This window comes from Xiphophorus hellerii, chromosome 21 (genome assembly GCF_003331165.1).
Source record: "Xiphophorus hellerii strain 12219 chromosome 21, Xiphophorus_hellerii-4.1, whole genome shotgun sequence".
In the NCBI taxonomy this organism is placed as follows: Eukaryota; Metazoa; Chordata; class Actinopteri; order Cyprinodontiformes; family Poeciliidae; genus Xiphophorus; species Xiphophorus hellerii.
In genome coordinates, this window is record NC_045692.1 from 6,688,147 (window position 1) to 6,707,983 (window position 19,837).

General features: G+C 40.3%; 1 protein-coding gene across 1 annotated transcript; it reads left to right on the top strand.

Moving 5' to 3' along the window:
• The first annotated feature begins 3,655 nt into the window (after nt 1–3,655).
• LOC116712223 (leukocyte elastase inhibitor A-like) lies at nt 3,656–10,837 on the top strand. The gene is made up of 9 exons (XM_032552108.1): nt 3,656–3,807; nt 4,276–4,457; nt 4,543–4,683; nt 4,778–4,895; nt 5,086–5,228; nt 5,652–5,729; nt 5,869–5,958; nt 6,041–6,221; nt 10,140–10,837. The coding sequence occupies exons 1-9, from the start codon at nt 3,738–3,740 to the stop codon at nt 10,364–10,366; spliced, it is 1,230 nt and encodes a 409-aa protein (XP_032407999.1). The 5' UTR covers nt 3,656–3,737; the 3' UTR covers nt 10,367–10,837.
• The last annotated feature ends 9,000 nt before the right edge of the window (nt 10,838–19,837 follow it).

Consider the following 19,837-nt stretch of genomic DNA (forward strand, 5'->3'; position numbering starts at 1 on the left):
GAGAAGAAGGAACATGAGGATTTGCAGACTGAATACAAGGATTTGAAGGAATCCATTAAGAGCAAAGAGGCAAAGGTAGAAGATAATATTGCTGGGGAAACACCTAAACATGAAAGCATAATTGAACAGCAAAGCGATAAACAAGAAAAATTTCTACCACCGATTGACCAAAAGTTTGTTCGTTATCGAAGAACTTTGCCTCTGGGTGAAGGCAGGCTATTGCCAGATTTTAAAGATGACAAGCTGATAACACAAGAAAAGTTCAATCAGAGAAAGCCAGCGCCCCCTAGCACAAGGAAGCCTGAAATCTCAGCATTCACACCGGCACGCAGGAAGCGTATTGTCCAGGAAACTGAGCATAGAAAAGGTAGCGGGCAACCAGGCGGAGTGACCCGATGAGATCGGTAAAGTTCCCTCATTAAGAGGTTAAAGGCAGCTGATCTGGGAACTCCTGGACCAAGAGGCTGAGGAGAAGGAATCAGTTCCTCCTTACTTATAGGCTGCTACCCCTGTGATCCGAAGCAGATGGAGAAGCAAAAGAAGATGGATGGACGAACGGACGGACGGACGGAAGGATGGATGGATGGACGGATGGATGGATGGATGGATGGACGGTTCCAATCATTAACTAATGATTTCCGCCTAGACTTTTATTTATTCTTGCAATTTGGCCAAAACCATAATTTTCTGATTTAATCTAATCAACTTTAGATTAACTCCTTAATAAATAACTTGTACTAACCTGTACAAAACTAAATGCAAAGGTTTTCTCCGGGTGCTCCGGTTTGTCCTACCTTCGGGAAAAAAAGTGATTAGGTTAATTGGTGCCTTTTAAATTGACCTTTGTCTCTCGTTCACTAACTGCTGGACACACTCTTTAAAGTAAATGCATAGGTTTTCTCCGGGTGCTCCGGTTTTTCCTACCTTCGGGAAAAAAAGTGATTTGGTTCATTGGTCTCTTAATTTGACCTCTGTGTCTCACTCACTGACTGTTAGAGATACAAAGAATATGAACTTATCTAGTTCAGATTCTTAATGCGTTTCTTTTTAGCACACACTCCTTACATGGCCTCATAAAATGGCTTCCAGTCCTAATGTTTCTATATTTTCTGTTTTCTTAGTCGTCTTAATTTTGAACAGGTCATAGAATATGATCAGTCTCTCTAAGCTGGAGTGTCTTCCTGTTAAAAGGGAGTTGTTCCTCTCTACTTGACTGCTCAGGATGAGGGACGGTAACAACTATCAATTGGATAATTGGATGAATGGATTGATGATTGGATTGGATGCAAAGTTTTTCTCTTGGTGCCCCGATTATTTTGACTATTCAGGAAAAGAAGTTTTTAGGCTAAGGGTGTAACTTTGTGTTGCAAGTTGGTGGGAATGAAGGGGGGTTAGAGTGCTGATGCACCCACAGTCACTGGACGACCTTTTCTTTTCTAGTGCTAAGAATAAAGAGAAAACTTACATGAGAATGCCAGACAGGCTGATTCAATAAATTAAGATATGATGTGTCTTTAATATAGCAAATAATAAAGACGCAAAACCTTTTTTGGGTCTGGTTGGGGCAGTTAACTCTTTATTTAGTTATTATTGGATTCTATAAAATGTGGCTTAAAGCTGAGATGCTGATGTTTGGATATGTAAAATATATTTTATCTCTGCTAATAAATCTATAGTTTATTTATATATATAATATTTATATATATATAAATATTATATATATAATATATATATTATTTATATATATATAAATATATAATATTTATATATATAAATATTATATATATATAGATATATATAGATATATATCTATATATATCTATAGATATATATATATATATATATATATATATATATATATATATATATATATATCTATAGATATATATAGATATATATCTATATATATATATACAGTATATACTGTATATAGTATACTGTATATATATATATAAGTATATTGTTATGTTCCGGGGTTCTCTGATTTTCTTGGTGGGGTTTTTCCTGTGCGCCTTTCCACCTCTTACCACCAGATGGCGACAGGTTCCGGTTGGAGTGCGGTGGTATCATCATCATCCACAGCTGTCATCAATTACCCTCATCAGCGGAGCATACTTAAGGAGTGGACCGCCTGTCCAGCGTCGCCTGAGTGTTTGCCAGTCACGGTGATCCCTTTGACACTCTGGACCCGCTGACCAGATCCTGGCAGTTTCCCTGGTTTCAGAACCTCCCTAGTGACGCCGTGGAAAGTATCCACTGGTTGCCCGATTTCCCAGACTCACCTCTCCGTTGTTTTACAAGTATCTCCTGGATCCCACGGCTGGCGGTCGAACCACTCCTCTGTGTCTCCGTTGCACCCGAGCCTACCTGTCCGTTCTCCGCCGCACTCCTCCGTCGTTCCTGGACCCACTAAGAGACCGAGACCCTGGACATACTCAGTTACCCTCCCAGATTCAGACCCAGTAAGTTCAAGTAAGAACAACAGTGTTTGATCTGAGATTTCCAGGTTCCCACGACCCCTGAACTCACCAGTCTGCTTTTTCCCCTCGCAGTGAACCACTGCTGCCCGTTACCGTTGATTCCCTGGACCAGACCACTTTGCCACATCCTGATAATTGTGTATCTTAATAAATCACTTAAACTGATTCCTTCTCTCCTGTCTTGTGTTCTGCACGTGGGCTAGAAATCTAAAACCCATCATGACATATATATGTAATATTTATATATATATATTATTAATAATATTTATAAATATTATTTATTATTATACATTATATAATTATAAATTAAATGTATATATATAATTTATATCAATAAATATATAAAAATCTATTTATTTATATCAAATAAAACTGTGATATTAAGCAAAGTTTTGATATCAAGCAAAACTTTGTGTCCCCTTCTCAGATTCTTTGCTTGATTGTGTCATTTCTCCGACCACCGATATTCCTGACTCAATGCAAAGCAGCAGCGCGTGTGGCGCACTGCCACTGCGCCACAGTGACGTCAAATCCACTGAGCGGCATAAACGCAACTTCCTGAAGGACTGGTGTGGACATGTCCCCACCAATATTTCCTCCTCCTTTCTTTTTCTTTATGGTCTTGCATCCATGTGCGGACAGTAACTCGGCAGCAGCTGCACGCTGTATTCAAAGCACTAACAGTTAGTTAAGGATGTTTAAAATTAATTTGTAAAACGTAAATGGCAAGTCGCTCAGTGATCTAGTGGATTGGACATCACGGGGCCAGCCAGGGAACTGGTTCCCTGAAAGGTCATTATTCCCCCTACGTCTCTCCGTCTGCTTTCGTCACACCACCGCTCTTGTAGAGCCTCAGGGTAGATAGAGATGTGATGCAGGGAAGTTTCTCAGTCTCTGCAGCCTCATATCGGCCTGGGCCCCAAGTTTCATTGTACAACTTTCATTGTACAACGACGGGAGCCGGCTGTTCATTATCAGGGGCGAGGATACAAACAGCGGAGCAGCAAACACATCACATGAGAGGTGGAGGCAGAGAGTAGAAGAGAGAGAACTTTGTTTTCAGGTGAGTTCATCTCCTCAGCAAAAACCCACGCGCGCTTCTTTGGGAGCCGAGCCACGAGAGCCGGCTCTCTGAAAAGAGCCGAAATTCCCACGATTACGGGACAGCCTAGTCAGAATGACGTCACTTCACAGCAGCGAGCCGCTGAGTCTGAGCTGAGTTTTGGGCGTGTTTGTATTCGAGCTGCAGCAGCAATAATGTTCAACTCTGTTTGTCGTTTTCCCTCCAATGATGCGAACGAGGAAGAAACGTCGGTCGGAGAAAAAAGCACGTAAACAAAACTGTTCTGTTCGTCTTGCGTCTGGAAGCAAAACAAGGGAAAGGACGGTCCTCAGAGTTTGTGTACAGACAGGCAGTTTGAACCGGGATGGAGTCCCAGGATGGGTCGAGTGGAACAACCGCGACACTTCCTCTGATGGACCCCACGAGAGAGTTTGAACTAAACATGTAGAGAGCATTGGTCATTGCAGTTAAACTTATACAAAAGCTTGGCTGATGGGAAGCTGGTGTGTAAAACGTGTCCATAGCATCTATTAGAAAGATATGATTATTGATAGAACCATAATTGTTATATAATTTAAGAGGTTAAACATTTATGTTTTTAAGCAATGACCTGTTCAAGGTTTCTAAGGAGAACGAAACAGAGCAGCACTACTATGAATGTAGGCTTAAGGTTGCATCTGATTGGGGTAAGTTAAAGTTGCTAAGAAAATGTTTTTACTTCCTTCTTTTTAGAAACAATGGCCGCCTCCATTCCTCTCTCCGAGCCCAACCCCACCTTCTCTCTGGCTCTGCTCAGAAAGCTGAGTGAGGACAAGAAGACTGCAAACATCTTCTTCTCTCCTTTCAGCATCTCTTCAGCTCTGGCTATGGTGATGCTGGGAGCCAGAGGAGACACAGCCACTCAGATATCAGAGGTGATGCTACACATCGAACAAGACACGGCTGAACGGAGAATGTGGTGGGACACAACTGGAATAATGTCAAACATTTTGTCCGCAGTGCTTGAAAATCCAGGATTGTCAGGATGATGTCCACACTCTGTTTGCCAAACTGCTGAGTGAGATCAACAAACCAGCATCTCAATTTGCTCTCAGTGTTGCCAACAGACTGTATGGAGAGAAATCCTACAACTTTCTGCAGGTAAACTGGTGTTAGTGGACATTTTCATGAGCACTTAGACCATAGATAGGGAATGTTTCCAGGATGAATTCAATGATGCTGTTTGTTCTTCCAGGAGTTTTTAACCCAAACAAAAACTCACTACGACTCAGAGTTGGAGGCTGTGGACTTCAGAACCAGCAGTGAGGAAGCCAGGGTCCAGATCAACAACTGGGTGGAGGAACAGACACAAGGTGGATCACACACACTGACACACACACCATCAGTTCATCACATGACCTCAACTAGTTTGCACAATACTGACGATGAACTCTAAGGATCAAGAGCTCCATCTAGTGGAACAGTGTGTTATTGTCATTCTGCTAAAAGCTTCAGTCTCTCTTGTGTTGGTTCTGATCCAAGTTGCCTCCATGTTGTCACCAGGTAAAATCAAGGATATTGTGGCTGAGGACGGAGTGGACGACATGACCAGGCTGGTTCTGGTCAATGCCATCTACTTTAAAGCTGCCTGGGATGAACAATTCTTTAAATTTGATACTGCAGATGATCAGTTTAGACTCAACAAGGTGACAGAACATAAACAGTTTCTTACAGCAAGCTGGGTTTGAATTCATTAAAGAAACATTTGCTTCTCTTTTAGTTAGCTAGCCTTGTTTTGGTCTCTATGTTGTTTATACCACTGTACATATTTTGCATTTGCCATAAAAATGCAAAGAAATGGCTGCAGGACGTCATTTTTCTGATATAAATAGGAAGACAGTATTGAAAATGAAACTGATTACAATTACAAGCTTGAACACTTACTTTGCTATTCACAATTATATACATTTTGCATTTGCATATAAACTTCTCCATTAGTACACTAATACAAACCTGCACAAGAACATTAGTTGTTGTTTTTTTTATTATTATTTAAAATGTATTTATTTTGCAAACGACTGTTTTAAGTAGTTTAAAAAAATGCTTTATGTGTCTTTAACTGTCTTCAGAACACAACAAAACCAGTAAAGATGATGTTTCAGGAAGAAGATTTCCCCTTCACCGTCATTGATGAAGTCAACTGTCAGGTAATGAATCACATGGTTATCAGTCAGGTATTATAGTCAGCAATAGATTCATCAGATTTCAGGTAAATATTGACTGTGATTCCTGTACATATTAAGTGTTTTTCTTTGCTGTAACGTCTGAAATGTTTCTGCTGGACAGATCCTGGAGATGCCTTACAAAGGGAAGGAACTGAGCATGCTCATCATTTTACCGAAAGACATAGAGGACGATACAACAGGTCTGGAGAAGGTAGGACTCTCTCAGTCTCACAGATGAATTCATCTCTGTCGTCACCTTGACGCATCTGATTATTGATATATTGTCCAACCAGCTTGAGAAACTTCTGACCTATGAGAAATTCATGGAGTGGACTCATCCAGACAAGATGGAATGCTGTAAGGTCCAGGTGAAGCTTCCTCGATTCAAGCTGGAGGAGACGTATGACCTGATTGAAGTCCTGAGCAGCATGGGCATGGTGGACGCTTTTGACCAGACAAAGTGTGACTTCTCTGGTGAGACATGTGGAAGGAGACTGAGACGTTTGAGATGTTGTTTGGTTGAATGTCAGAACAATCAGCTGTGCTCAGATGCTGCAGTGATGACCTTTGACATATGTCAGATCCAGGCAACAGTTTATTGATCCGTCCTCTCTGGAGGAAAACTAGAAATGACATGAAATAAGGAGGAAGATGCAGTCACATAACCAAACTCTTATTAATGAAAACTGATATTTATTTTAATCATATGTTATGTATTGACCTTCATCGATAACCTCTGGATCTATCGGCAGCGCTTTCACCTTTTTGGAAGAAGCGGACGCAATCTTAATAAACATGGGATAAAGCTGCTCACTGCAAATCTTTTTCACTTTATCAACAAGGACAGCAACGTGATCATCGCTTCAGAAGAACAGGCTCCAGGATTTCTGACTAGGAAGAAACCTTATCAGGAACAAAAACAAGCTGATACGACATCGACTGAAGACAGAGCGACTGGTTCCCTTCCTCCTTCTCCCCTCCCTCTCTGCTCACCCACTCATTCACAGGATTCACAAGATACACATGAAGAAATGTCTTCTGGACCGGAGTTTCTTAAATTTACAGATGGAATGAATCAACAGGTTGTACTTGGGACGTCTCTCCTTAGCGCTCACGTAGCAGACCTCACTTCATTTAAGCCACCTGACTCTAACTTCCCAGAGGATCCATCACTCTGCGTTTCTGAGGTCTGAGGCCGGGGTCCAGATTTTATCTTTACACCCTTCTTGCTCCAGAATGTGTCTGGCCCCCCAGCACTGCAGAACAGGACATTACCTGTCCGGATCGCTACAAGAAAATTTACAAGAAACAGAAACATAAAATACAGGGGACATAATTCAAACCTCAGACTGTTCCCCTGCCTAAAGGAACCTCAGACTGAAGAACTCTTGGCCCCCAAGTCACTTAAACTCGCTCTTTTAAATACCAGATCTCTCTGTGCTAAAGCTCTATTAATTAATGATTTCATCACTGAGCATAATATCGATGTTATGTTTCTGACAGAAACATGGTTGAATGATAATAATGAATCGATCGCACTAATTGAATCTGCGCCTCCTAACTACAATTTCTTCAGTGAGAATAGAAAACATAAAAAAGGAGGAGGCGTGGCTTCAATATTTAAGAATATAATAAATAGTAGTAAAATCTCTTTGGGTCACTTCACCTCTTTTGAGTATCTTGGAATTGAGGTTAAAGGCCACAAACGAACTTTGACAGTAACTTTATACAAAACTCCAACTTTTGTGGAAAATTTCTTTACTGACTTGAATGAACTTCTATCTCTCATATGTATTGATTATGATTGTTTAATAATTGTCGGTTTAATAATTGTTCAACATTCATGTTGACAACCCCCAAGACAGAGGGGCAAAAAAGCTGGCTAATATTTTAGAGACTTTTGGTCTAACACAACATGTCAAACAAGCAACACACACTCAAGGACACACACTGGACCTGGTTATCAGTAAGGGTGTGAATATTTCCAATCTCTCTGTAACTGATGTCGCCCTGTCAGATCACTTCCTGTTATCTTTGAAAGTTCTTTATCTTTTAACCCACTTGGACAAACAGCAACCATCACAAAACGTTCTCTCACTGAAAACACAGCAGAAACTTTTAATCAAATCTACTCTTCTTCCTCACCCTTAAGCTGTAATGATGTAGATAAGTTGGTAAATGATTTTCAGTCTAAAGTTTCAGATATTATTGATTCCATAGCCCCAATTAAAATGAAGGTTGTGTCTGGCAAAAAGAAATCTCCATGGAGAAATACACAGTTAGATCTGCTAGACAACTCTGCTGTAGGGCAGAAGGAAAATGGCGTAAAACTCAACTCCACGTTCATTGTGACATCTATAAAGAAAGACTACGTAACTATCATTTAACACTAAAACATGCAAGAGAGGCTTTCTTTGCATATGTCATAAACAACAACATTAACAATGCTCGAGCTTTATTTGTGACGTTACCGCCTGAATTCCAATGTATTGCCGCCTGCAACCAGTTTTCCAGCTTCTTTTCAGAGGAAATTCAAAAAATCAGAGCATTAATCTGCACATCCACTATAAAGTCAGTACCAATGCTGAGCCCAAACAAAACAAATACAGGAAAAATGACCCAATTTCAACTACTTAATTATAAAACCCTACAGGAAATTATAAGTCAACTAAGCTCCAGTTCCTGCTGTCTGGATGTCCTAGATCTATAACTCTAGAACATTTCTTTAAGAAAGTCCTGCCTGTTATTGCTGCTGATCTGATCCAGATAGTAAACTCATGGCTCTCGTCAGGCGTTTTCCCTCAGGCTCTGAAAACAGCAGTAATCAAACCACTGATAAAAAAGAACAATCTGGACAAATCACTACTGCAGAATTACAGGCCGACCTCTGACCTCCCATTCATCAGCAAAGTTATTGAAAAAGCTGTGTGTAAACAATTAACTAGCTTCCTAACTATAACCAACCGCTTTGACTCCTTCCAGTCTGGTTTCCATGGTCACCACAGCACAGAGACCGCCCTCGTAAAAGTGTTCAATGACATCCATATAAATACAGACTGTAGCAGAACCACAGTGCTGGTTCTGTTGGACCTCAGTGCAGCTTTTGACACTGTTGACCATAACATATTACTGAATCGACTGGAGAGTTGGGTCGGACTCTCCGGTCCAGTGCTTAACTGGTTTGAATCTTACATAAAGAACAGGGATTTCTTTGTTTCAATTGAAAACGTCTCATCAAAGAGGTCAAAGGTCACATGTGGGGTACCCCAAGGTTCAATCCTAGGGCCCCTTTTATTCAATATTTATATGCTCCCACTAGCTCAGGTTATAACAGGAAATAACATTAGCTACCATAACTATGCAGATGACACACAGCTCTACATTACGATGTCACCAGGTGACCTTTGACCCCATCCAATCACTGAACAGATGCTTAGAGCAGATAAATGTGTGGATGTGCCAAAACTTTCTCCAGCTGAACAGAAACAAAACTGAAGTTCTTATTTTTGGACCTAAAGAGGAACGATCTAGAGTTATAGATCTAGAGTCAATGCACAGCTTCAGTTATTACAACTGAAAACCAGCGATCAGCCCGAAACCTGGGAGTAGTGATGGACTCTGACCTGAACCTCCAGAGCCACATAAAGACAGTTACAAAGTCGGCCTTCTATCACCTGAAGAACATTTCCAGGATTAAAGGACTAATGTCTCAGCCAGATCTAGAGAAACTCATCCATGCGTTCATCTTCAGTCGTATTGATTATTGCAACAGCGTCTTCACAGGTCTGTCCAACAAATCAATCAAACAGCTGCAGCTGATCCAGAATGCTGCTGCTCGCGTTCTCACTAAAACCAGGAAGATAGAGCACATAACACCAGTTTTAAAGTCCCTCCAATGGCTCCCTGTAGCTCAAAGAATAGACTTTAAAATACTGTTGTTAGTTTACAAATCACTGAACAGCTTAGCAGCACAATACATTAAAGATCTGCTGTTGTTGTATCAACCTTCCAGACCTCTCAGGTCTTCCGGTTCTGGTTCTGCTCTGCATCCCCAGAACCAGAACCAAACGAGGAGAAGCAGCTTTCAGCATCTATGCACCACAAATTTGGAACGAACTTCCAGAAAACTGTATAACAGCAGAAACACTGACTTCTTTTAAATCTCAACTAAAAACCCACCTGTTTAGAATTGTATTTGAAATGTAATCAATTACAAATTTATTGATGGAACTTGACTTAATGATTGATTCTATGTTGCATTGTGTTTCTGTGTTTGTAATGATGTAAAGCACTTTGAAATGCCTTGCTGCTGAAATGTGCTATACAAATAACATTTGATTGATGTATTTATGTTGTATAATTATGTAATGTGTCTTTTCTTACCTGTTACAGGTATGTCTGGCAATAAGGAGCTCGTTCTGTCCAAAGTCTCCCACAAAGCTTTTGTGGACGTGAACGAGGAGGGAACTGAAGCTGCTGCTGCTACTTTTGGAAAATTAGTAGAATGTTGTTATATAAAACCATCAATCTTCACTGCAGATCACCCCTTCCTCTTCTTCATCCGCCATAACCCCACCCTGACCGTTCTCTTTGCTGGACGTTTCTGTTGCCCCGAGTGAAATTTGTGTCTGCAAGATGAAAGGTTGGATGCAACGCAGCAGATCTTTATTAACAAATCATACAGAGGGCAGTAAAGGTCAATCTAGTTGATCAAATATTATTATCATGCAGATACGTAGTTAAGACATGGCATACATACATACATGTGTCACATTTCTACAAACTAATGTTAAAAAAAATTGCAGTCAATTTGAAGGGAAAATATTGTTTTAGACTGAAGACAAAACAAAAAGCTGTAATGATCTCATTGCACATCATAAACTTACACGTTTAAATCTAAAACCTTTCAAGTCAGTTTTAGCGATCAGTTTTCTGGAGTTCAAATACCATCAACTGCAGTGAGTCTGATCAACCTGAAATGAAGTTCAGCTTTTCTTCTGGGATCTTCTTGACATTTTCCTCATGTCGTGTATCTGCACTTCACTGAAACAACACTGTAGCCTTAATAAAAGATGGTGGTGGCAGTATCATGCTCTGGAGTGACTATATTTTTTTCATTTTGGACAATGAAAAAAAAAAGAGTGTAAATAATTTTACACCTGACTGTGTGTAAACCTCTGTATTTTTTCAACTCATTGATAATCAAGATCAATTTTGACATGGAGAAGTGAACATCAGATAGTCATCTCCAAGCTCTGGAGTTCAGACACTCCAGAGCTTGGAGATGCTGATTAATCCGCCCATCACTGTCTGTCCCGACTTCCATCATCCATTTGTATTTCATACGCGTCAAAGGAACCGCTGATGGAGCGGTTTCTCCATCAGTCCCAAAACAACAAGCTGCGTGTTACTGGACACAGATTCAGGACCTTAACACCTGATCAGCCCTTTGTTTCCATATGATAAATTGAACATATCATAAAAAATAAATCCGTGAAGCTTAAAGTCGGATCTCTGACTGAGAAAAACAAACAAACTTCTCATTCAGTCAATGAATTGTTTGAACGAATCAACTGAAATGTTTCACTTTTTTTTTTTTTTTGTTGCACAAGAAAAAAATTCCCCATGTCCCCTAGGGGGCTCCGTAGGTCCGCGTATTTTCAGGCAGTTCGTTTTTTTTTTTTTGTTTGAAATGAAAAATGAAAAACAAAATAACAAAACGAAAATAGACTCGTATTTTGCTTATCAAACCAATGTGGTGGGATGGTGTTCCACCCTCCCCACTCTGTGCAGCAGGTGGAGCAAGAAGCTCGCCGTTGATTGGTGGGCGGGGCAGACGGCTTTAAAGCTGAGCAGGCCGCTGCGAGGTGCGTGTGTCTTTGTTTCCCCTTCTACATGTCGGCTGCCCATGTGGCTGGTGTGCTTGATCAGCTCCTCTGAACTCGTAAGTGCCATTTGTCAGAGGTGTGACCAAGTCACTGTGTTGCAAGTCTCAAGTAAGTCTCAAGTCTCTGTCCTCAAGTCCGAGTCAAGTCTCAAGTAAAGACAGGCAAAAGTCGAGTCAAGTCTCAAGTCAGGAACCTTTAATTGCAAGTCATTTCGAGTCGTTTTTATTTATTTATTTTTTTTATAATTTGCAATTATACATAAAATTCAAATAATAGACCATTTGTTCGTTTTAAAATATGTATTTATCTCAAATGATAGAAATCTGGAAATGGGTTCTGTGCGACATGTGACAGTCACGCCGGTCAGTTCATTAAGTCAAAAACAGTTGACTTAATGCACTGACTGCAGTAAACAATATATTGTCAATATAATTTCCCAACGTAGATGTCTTCAAATACACCAACCATCCTTAGATAATACTAGACCCGGCTCATCATCATGATGGGACAGAGAGACTCTGTTCCCTGTGTTCAGGTCCAGAATCTGCTTTCTGTTCCGGAGCCCCGCTCACTATCCACCGGCTTCCTGAGCTAACACGGTGCACATTATTTGTGGAGGCATTTGAAGGACCGGATTTATGGTAAATCATCACCAATTTAACCCGGAGTACACATGCTAACACGAAGTTAGCTAAAGTCAACTATCTTACAGCAAAAGAAAAGTGCCACCTACCGATCTTTGTGAAGCTTCAAATGCCGGACAAAGTTGGACGTCGTGGCATCTCCATCCGATATTCTCTTCTTGCATGTTTTACAAGTTGCAGTTCGGTTTTTAGTCGAAAGTTCATAACCTACGTAGCCAAAAGAAATTACTCGCGGAAGCATATTCGAGCGGTTATTTCGTATTTCGTTCCCTGAGCTCTGTAGCTTTGCCGCGTTTTTTTAAACGTCCAAATCCTGTTAATTTGATTGGTTGTGTTGCAGCTACGTACACATACATACATAAGGAGAGAGGAAAACCATAGTGACGGTCTGCGTATTGATACGGAGTGAGTGAAATTAATTAATGACGCCACTTTATAAATAATGTGTTTTAAATTTTAAGACTTTGAGTAAAAAATATCAAGTCTTTTCAAGTAAACAGCTTCAAGTCGAGTCAAGTCCCAAGTCAATGGCATGAAAGTCAAAGTCAAGTCCGAGTCTTTGAGCATTTTTTCAAGTCAAGTCTCAAGTCGTGATTTTAACGACTCGAGTCTGACTCGAGTCCAAGTCATGTGACTCGAGTCCCCACCTCTGCCATTTGTACCATCTGTGGCTGGGACTGTGGTTGGGTTTTGGTGCCATCTATACCTGCCGTGCGTTTCTGCGGCGTTGCTCGGCTGGCGTTAGCGGCTGCAGCTGGAGGTCGTTGCGGCTTCCATCAGGTCCTCGCCTGCTGATCCGCTCTCTCCCTGGGTCGGCTGTGTTTTCACTGCTGGGTAAGCTACCTGTTTAGATTTTAATTCACTTTACCTGAATCCACAGGTTTCCTAATGAGTTTCCTGGTTTGGGATCGTCTTGGAGTTGCAGCGCTTTGGACGCTCTGCTGTCTTGTCTTGCCGGTGTTTGTTTGGGCCGCTCTGAAGGAAACCTGTTGCTGCTTGGATTGGCTGAGCGAGCGGGGCAGGACTCCTCTGGCCCCATCGAGAGGCTTTTGAAATTGGACAACGACAATTTGTTCCACCGTTTGAAGTGCCTGTGTTTTCTTTTACGGTTTGTTTTGCTTGTTATTGAAATCACTAATGCGTTTGCTTTCTTTCGTTTTGATTTACTAATTTGTTTTCTTTTGCATTGCATTTTTAAAAAAAATAATTTAAATTGTCCTTTATTTCACATGATCCCTTTTCTTTCCAGGGACCGAGTAGTAAGCCTGAAGCCATGTTTTTTAAAAAGAGAAATGTTTTAATGAAATTGTTTAATAAAAATATTGTGGACTATTCTGTGTTCTGGTGCATCTCGTTTAAAAAGATCGCCCCCTGCTGGTCACATTTGGTGCTGTTAGTGTTGAAACAGTTGTAACAATTGATGTTTGTCTTGTTTTGTCTCTGCTTCTCCTTTCTTCCGAGTGGGAAGCCTGTAAACAAGAACAGCTTTAGCGAACGAAAGAAGGACCGCTGTCTTCTTCCCCAAACTCTGTTTCTTTATTACAAATTGTCGAAATCATGCAATCATCCATTGAACATTCCTTTGTGCATTCATGTCCATGTGTCCTTCCGTTGCTCCAAAACAACCATATTCCATCTACTTCCATAAACATCAGCCTCTACCAGCTGTGACAGCATCCATGGGCCCAATCAAAACAATTCAACAATCGATTTAAATCTTACAGATTTACATAAAAAGAAAACTATTTCTCAAGTGCAGTGAAATTTTAAGGCTACTAATTTCTTTGGATTGTAATAACTCTGAAAAATGTAATCATATTATTAGTTCTATAATTTAATATGGGCGTATTTAGATGACCGGATGTAGCTTAAGCTACAGTAGAATCAGTTACAGGGTAGTGGGGGGGAAAAGTGGTAACGTCTATAATAAATGTTTGAAACTGATGAGAACTGATTTCCGGTACATGTAACAGTAACTTTAACACTTCCTATCAAAAGATAACGCAACACGTCAGGATACCACCGTAATCCTTAATAAGGTTGGGTCGGGGAGTGGATCGAGGTTTAGATCCATGTCGCAAACTCTCTATAACGGCTGTTTTACGACCGTTATCGCTAAAAAACCATAATTATGAAACAAAATCTTTTCCCCTTGAACGTCTAAGCACGTCTAGCATGTAATTACGAAATCAGCACCAAATGAACTTGTAAATTTACATTTCAGCGGGGACAGTTTCCACCAGCTTCACACTACTAACCTGTAAACAAGAACAGCTTTAGCGAGCGAAGAACGACCGCCATCTTTTTCCCCAAACTGTGTCTGAGGCGCGAGCGGGCGGGGCTCCTCACTCTAGGTCTCCTGGTGAAACGCTGTCTATAATTTGGTTCTTTTTTTCCCTTTAATTTCACGTGGTATTTTGGTCAATTTCACTCTAAAAAAAAAACCATATATAATGCATCGTAATACTAATAATTTACGTGGCGGCTTATACCCTTAAATTTTCTTGACTATATAAACAAATGATTATTACAATCTCCCACTTTATGGTGAATCACATTAGCAGGGCGCACCATTGAACACAGATTTGTCTTTTTTGTGTGTGTTTAGGGTCTTAACTGTGTTTTGTGGGTGTTTTTATTCATGGTGTTGTAAGACAAGACAGCAGTAGCTATCCAAGGAAGACCTACCTGTGGGTTCAGGATTTATTTTTACTGTTTTTTTTTCTTGAGTTTCCTTTTGGTAGTCTTCCCCTGCAGCTATGGAGGAGGTGGCGTGCCGGCCGGTGGACAGCAGGAAGCAGTGAGAAAACTGTAAAAACCAAAATGACTAAAGCTTATTATTAAATCACTTTAATCAAGTCAATCTAGAACACATTAAAAACACGGCATCACATAAACCAGTCAAACTTGGTGTAGTAGATCTGGTGCAGCCCTACCAGATAACAGCAATATAAAAAAACAACAACATACAATTCAATCTGATTAAAAGAGACAAATGTATGTGGAACAACCACACGCCCAGGTAACGCTGCCACCGTTTTTATAATGCGGCCCTGTATAAAAACACCACATCAGGACAAACTTATTTAAGAGGATCAATTTAAAACCGTTTTCCTCCAAACCTGCCACAGCCAGCAAACACACACCTGGTCACACACACAGGAAATTGACACTTGGCCACCACCCTCCCAGCTTCCCTTTTATGGAGGCTCAGGCTGTGGAGGGAGCGCCACCTAATGGTGACACCTGTTACACACAGTAAGCCTCCCAGGAATATGGTGGGAAGTGAGCTGGCTTTGCTGTTGCCTGGCAACATAGCATACATGACATTATTCCACTAATGTAATCTGATGATGTCAAAGTGTTATGGTGTCATAAGGGACATAATGATCTGTCCCTTATGACATCATAAGGAACAGATGCCTTGAATATCCAGCGTCTGAATCAAACTTGCAGAAGTCAAGCAGCAGCTCGGACGTTGGTTTTTCCACAGTGGATTTAACATTGAATTTTTTCATAGCTTTTCTGATACATCGATCGAACAGTCAACATGTCGCCAGTTAAAACTCATATGTTAGACGAAGAGGAAGTTAGACAATTGACTAGAGATGAATTGGTCATCGTGGTCCTGGATTGGTTACACAGGATTAAAGACATAGGTGCAATGCTGAGGAGGGAGGATGAACTGGAAAAACTGTTGGGAATAGCTCAGGAACAAATTGAGCATCTAAATAAAAATAATGATTGGCTAACTCAAGATCTAAAGGAGTCTTACCGACAAAACAGGAACCTGAAAGATAAAACAATCCCAAAGTTACAACGAGAGATCGAGAACCATATTTCCCACAGGAATCAGTTGAGGGCTGAAAATGAAAGCTACCAAAAGAAGGTCAAAGAGTTGCAAACGTCTTTAACAAAACACAAGAGGGAATCAAGACAGGAGGTGGATAATATCTCAAAAGGAATAGACGCAGTGGAGTCTCGATGCATAGCGGACCAAAAGACAATTGACAGGCATCAAGATGAAGTGAAGAGACTTGAGTTTGAGCTGTTCCAGAAAATGAATGATATCGGCATTTTGAAGAAGGAGGTTACACACCACAAAGACAGATCCACACGTCTTGAGGGCAAAATAGAGCATCTGGAAATGCAGTTGGACAAAGCAGCAGAAGAAAAGAAAGCTCTTATGAAGAAATTTTCAAAACCTCCAGCAGAGAAAGTGATAATAAAACCTGATCAACAGCTTTTAGCTCAGCTGACGTTATGTGGACCAGCATTTGTTGAGGAAAAACTGAGACGCAGGAGATTAGTGAACCATATGATGAAGAAAGAACATGAGATGAATGAACTGCTGAAGGAAAAGGCGGAGAACCAGTCTGAGCTCTTAGCCTTACGACAACACAAAGCTTTACATCAACAGCAAGAAGCCAGGAATGAGAAAAAATGTTTTGAATTGGATGTGAGAAAGATGAAGGAAGAAATTAAAGGGTTAAATGGTGAAATACAGGCACTATCAGAAAACAGGGATCAGGATCAAGATTATATAAAAAAACTCACGGAACAATTGAATCAGTGTAAAAACAAGTACTACAGGGAGAAGAAGGAACACGAGGATTTGCAGCAGAAACACAAGGATTTGCAGAAGGAACAGGAGGATTTGAAGGAATCCATGAAGAGCAAAGAGGCAAAGGTAAAAAATTATATTGTTGTGGAAACACCTAAACATGAAAGCATAATTGAACAGCAAAGCGAAAAACAAGAACAATTTCTACCACCGATTGACCAAAAGTTTGTGCGTTATAGAAGAACTTTGCCTCTGGGTGAAGGCAGGCTATTGCCAGATTTTAAAGAAGAGAAGCTGGTAACACAGGAAAAGTTCAATCAGAGAAAGCCAGCGCCCCCTAGCACGAGGAAGCCTGAAATCACATCATTCACACCGGCACGTAGGAAGCGTATTGTCCAGGAAACTGAGCATAGAAAAGGTAGCGGGCAACCAGGCGGAGTGACCCGATGAGATCGCTAAAGTTCCCTTATTAAGAGGTTAAAGGCAGCTGATCTGGGAACTCCTGGACCAAGAGGCTGAGGAGAAGGAATCAGTTCCTCCTTACTTATAGGCTGCTACCCCTGTGATCCGAAGCAGATGGAGAAGCAAAAGAAGATGGAAGGACGGATGGATGGACGGACGGACGGACGGACGGACGGACGGATGGATGCATGGATGGACGGACGGACGGATGGATGGATGGATGGATGGACGGTTCCAATCATTAACTAATGATTTCCGCCTAGACTTTTATTTATTCTTGCAATTTGGCCAAAACCATAATTTTCTGATTTAATCTAATCAACTTTAGATTAACTCCTTAATAAATAACTTGTACTAACCTGTACAAAACTAAATGCATAGGTTTTCTCCGGGTGCTCCGGTTTGTCCTACCTTCTGGAAAAAAGTGATCTGGTTCATTGGTCTCTTAATTTGACCTCTGTGTCTCACTCACTGACTGTTAGAGATACAAAGAATATGAACTTATCTAGTTCAGATTCTTAATGCTTTTCTTTTTAGCACACACTCCTTACATGGCCTCATAAAATGGCTTCCAGTCCTAATGTTTCTATATTTTCTGTTTTCTTAGTCGTCTTAATTTTGAACAGGTCATAGAATATGATCAGTCTCTCTAAGCTGGAGTGTCTTCCTGTTAAAAGGGAGTTGTTCCTCTCTACTTGACTGCTCAGGATGAGGGACGGTAACAACTATCAATTGGATTATTGGATGAATGGATTGATGATTGGATTGGATGCAAAGTTTTTCTCTTGGTGCCTCGATTATTTTGACTATTCAGGAAAAGAAGTTTTTAGGCTAAGGGTGTAACTTTGTGTTGCAAGTTGGTGGGAATGAAGGGGGGTTAGAGTGCTGATGCACCCACAGTCACTGGACGACCTTTTCTTTTCTAGTGCTAAGAATAAAGAGAAAACTTACATGAGAATGCCAGACAGGCTGATTCAATAAATTAAGATATAATGTGTCTTTAATATAGCAAATAATAAAGACGCAAAACCTTTTTTGGGTCTGGTTGGGGCAGTTAACTCTTTATTTAGTTATTATTGGATTCTATAAAATGTGGCTTAAAGCTGAGATGCTGATGTTTGGATATGTAAAATATATTTTATCTCTGCTAATAAATCTATAGTTTGGTTGCTGTCAGTTCTAGAAACAAGAGAGAAAAAAGCCAATTTCTCTTTATAATGGCCCATAATTTAATTTTACTTAGCAGGAGCCGTGGTTTAAAATTGAACAAACTTTGGCTCTTTATGCTTTATGAAATATTTCATCCTATTTGATGATTGATCTGAATATTGCCACGTTCTATGAACAAATGATGCAATTTGTCCAGGGGAAAAATGTAGAAAAACAGGTCGTTATATTATTTTTTATGTCAATCTGTCAGCTTCATACAGACTCGTTGCCATGGCAACCAATAAACAGTTTTTGGAAAAAATGTTTTCGAAAAAAAACAACCTGAAATAAATATATAAATAATATTTATATATATAAATATTATATATATAATATTTATACATATAAGTATTATATATATATATTATATATATATATACATACATACACAGTATATATATAGTATATATATATATATATATATATATATATATATATATATATATATATATATATATATATATATATATATATATATATATAATTTATATGAATAAATATATAAATAATATTTATACATATTATTTATAATATATATAAATATTATATGTATATATACTTAATATACACTGCTCAAAAAAATAAAGGGAACACTTAAACAACACAATATAGCTCCAAGTAAATCAAACTTCTGTGAAATCAAACTGTCCACTTAGGAAGCAACACTGATTGACAATCAGTTTCACCTGCTGTTGTGCAAATGGAATAGACAACAGGTGGAAATTATTGGCAATTAGCAAGACACACTCAATAAAGGAGTGGTTCTGCAGTTGGGACCACAGACCACTTCTCAGTACCTATGCTGTCTGGCTGATGTTTTGGTCAGTTTTGAATGTTGGTGGTGCTTTCACACTCGTGGTAGCATGAGACGGACTCCACAACCCACACAAGTGGCTCAGGTAGTGCAGCTCATCCAGGATGGCACATCAATGCGAGCTGTGGCAAGAAGGTTTGCTGTGTCTGTCAGCGTAGTGTCCGGAGGCTGGAGGCGCTACCAGGAGACAGGCCAGTACACCAGGAGACGTGGAGCAGGCCGTAGGAGGGCAACAACCCAGCAGCAGGACCGCTACCTCGGCCTTTGTGCAAGAAGGAACAGGAGGAGCACTGCCAGAGCCCTGCAAAATGACCTCCAGCAGGCCACAAATGTGCATGTGTCTGCACAAACGGTTAGAAACCGACTCCATGAGGATGGTATGAGGGCCCGACGTCCACAGATGGGGGTTGTGCTCACAGCCCAACACCGTGCAGGACGCTTGGCATTTGCCAGAGAACACCAGGATTGGCAAATTCGCCACTGGCGCCTTGTGCTCTTCACAGATGAAA

Coding starts and splice junctions, on each gene's coding strand:
- LOC116712223 (XM_032552108.1), top strand. CDS start 3,738: ATGTTCAACTCTGTTTGTCGTTTTCCCTCCAATGATGCGAACGAGGAA. Junction 5,959..6,040: donor ATACAACAGGTCTGGAGAAG/GTAGGACTCTCT, acceptor TTGTCCAACCAG/CTTGAGAAACTTCTGACCTA. Junction 6,222..10,139: donor GACAAAGTGTGACTTCTCTG/GTGAGACATGTG, acceptor TACCTGTTACAG/GTATGTCTGGCAATAAGGAG.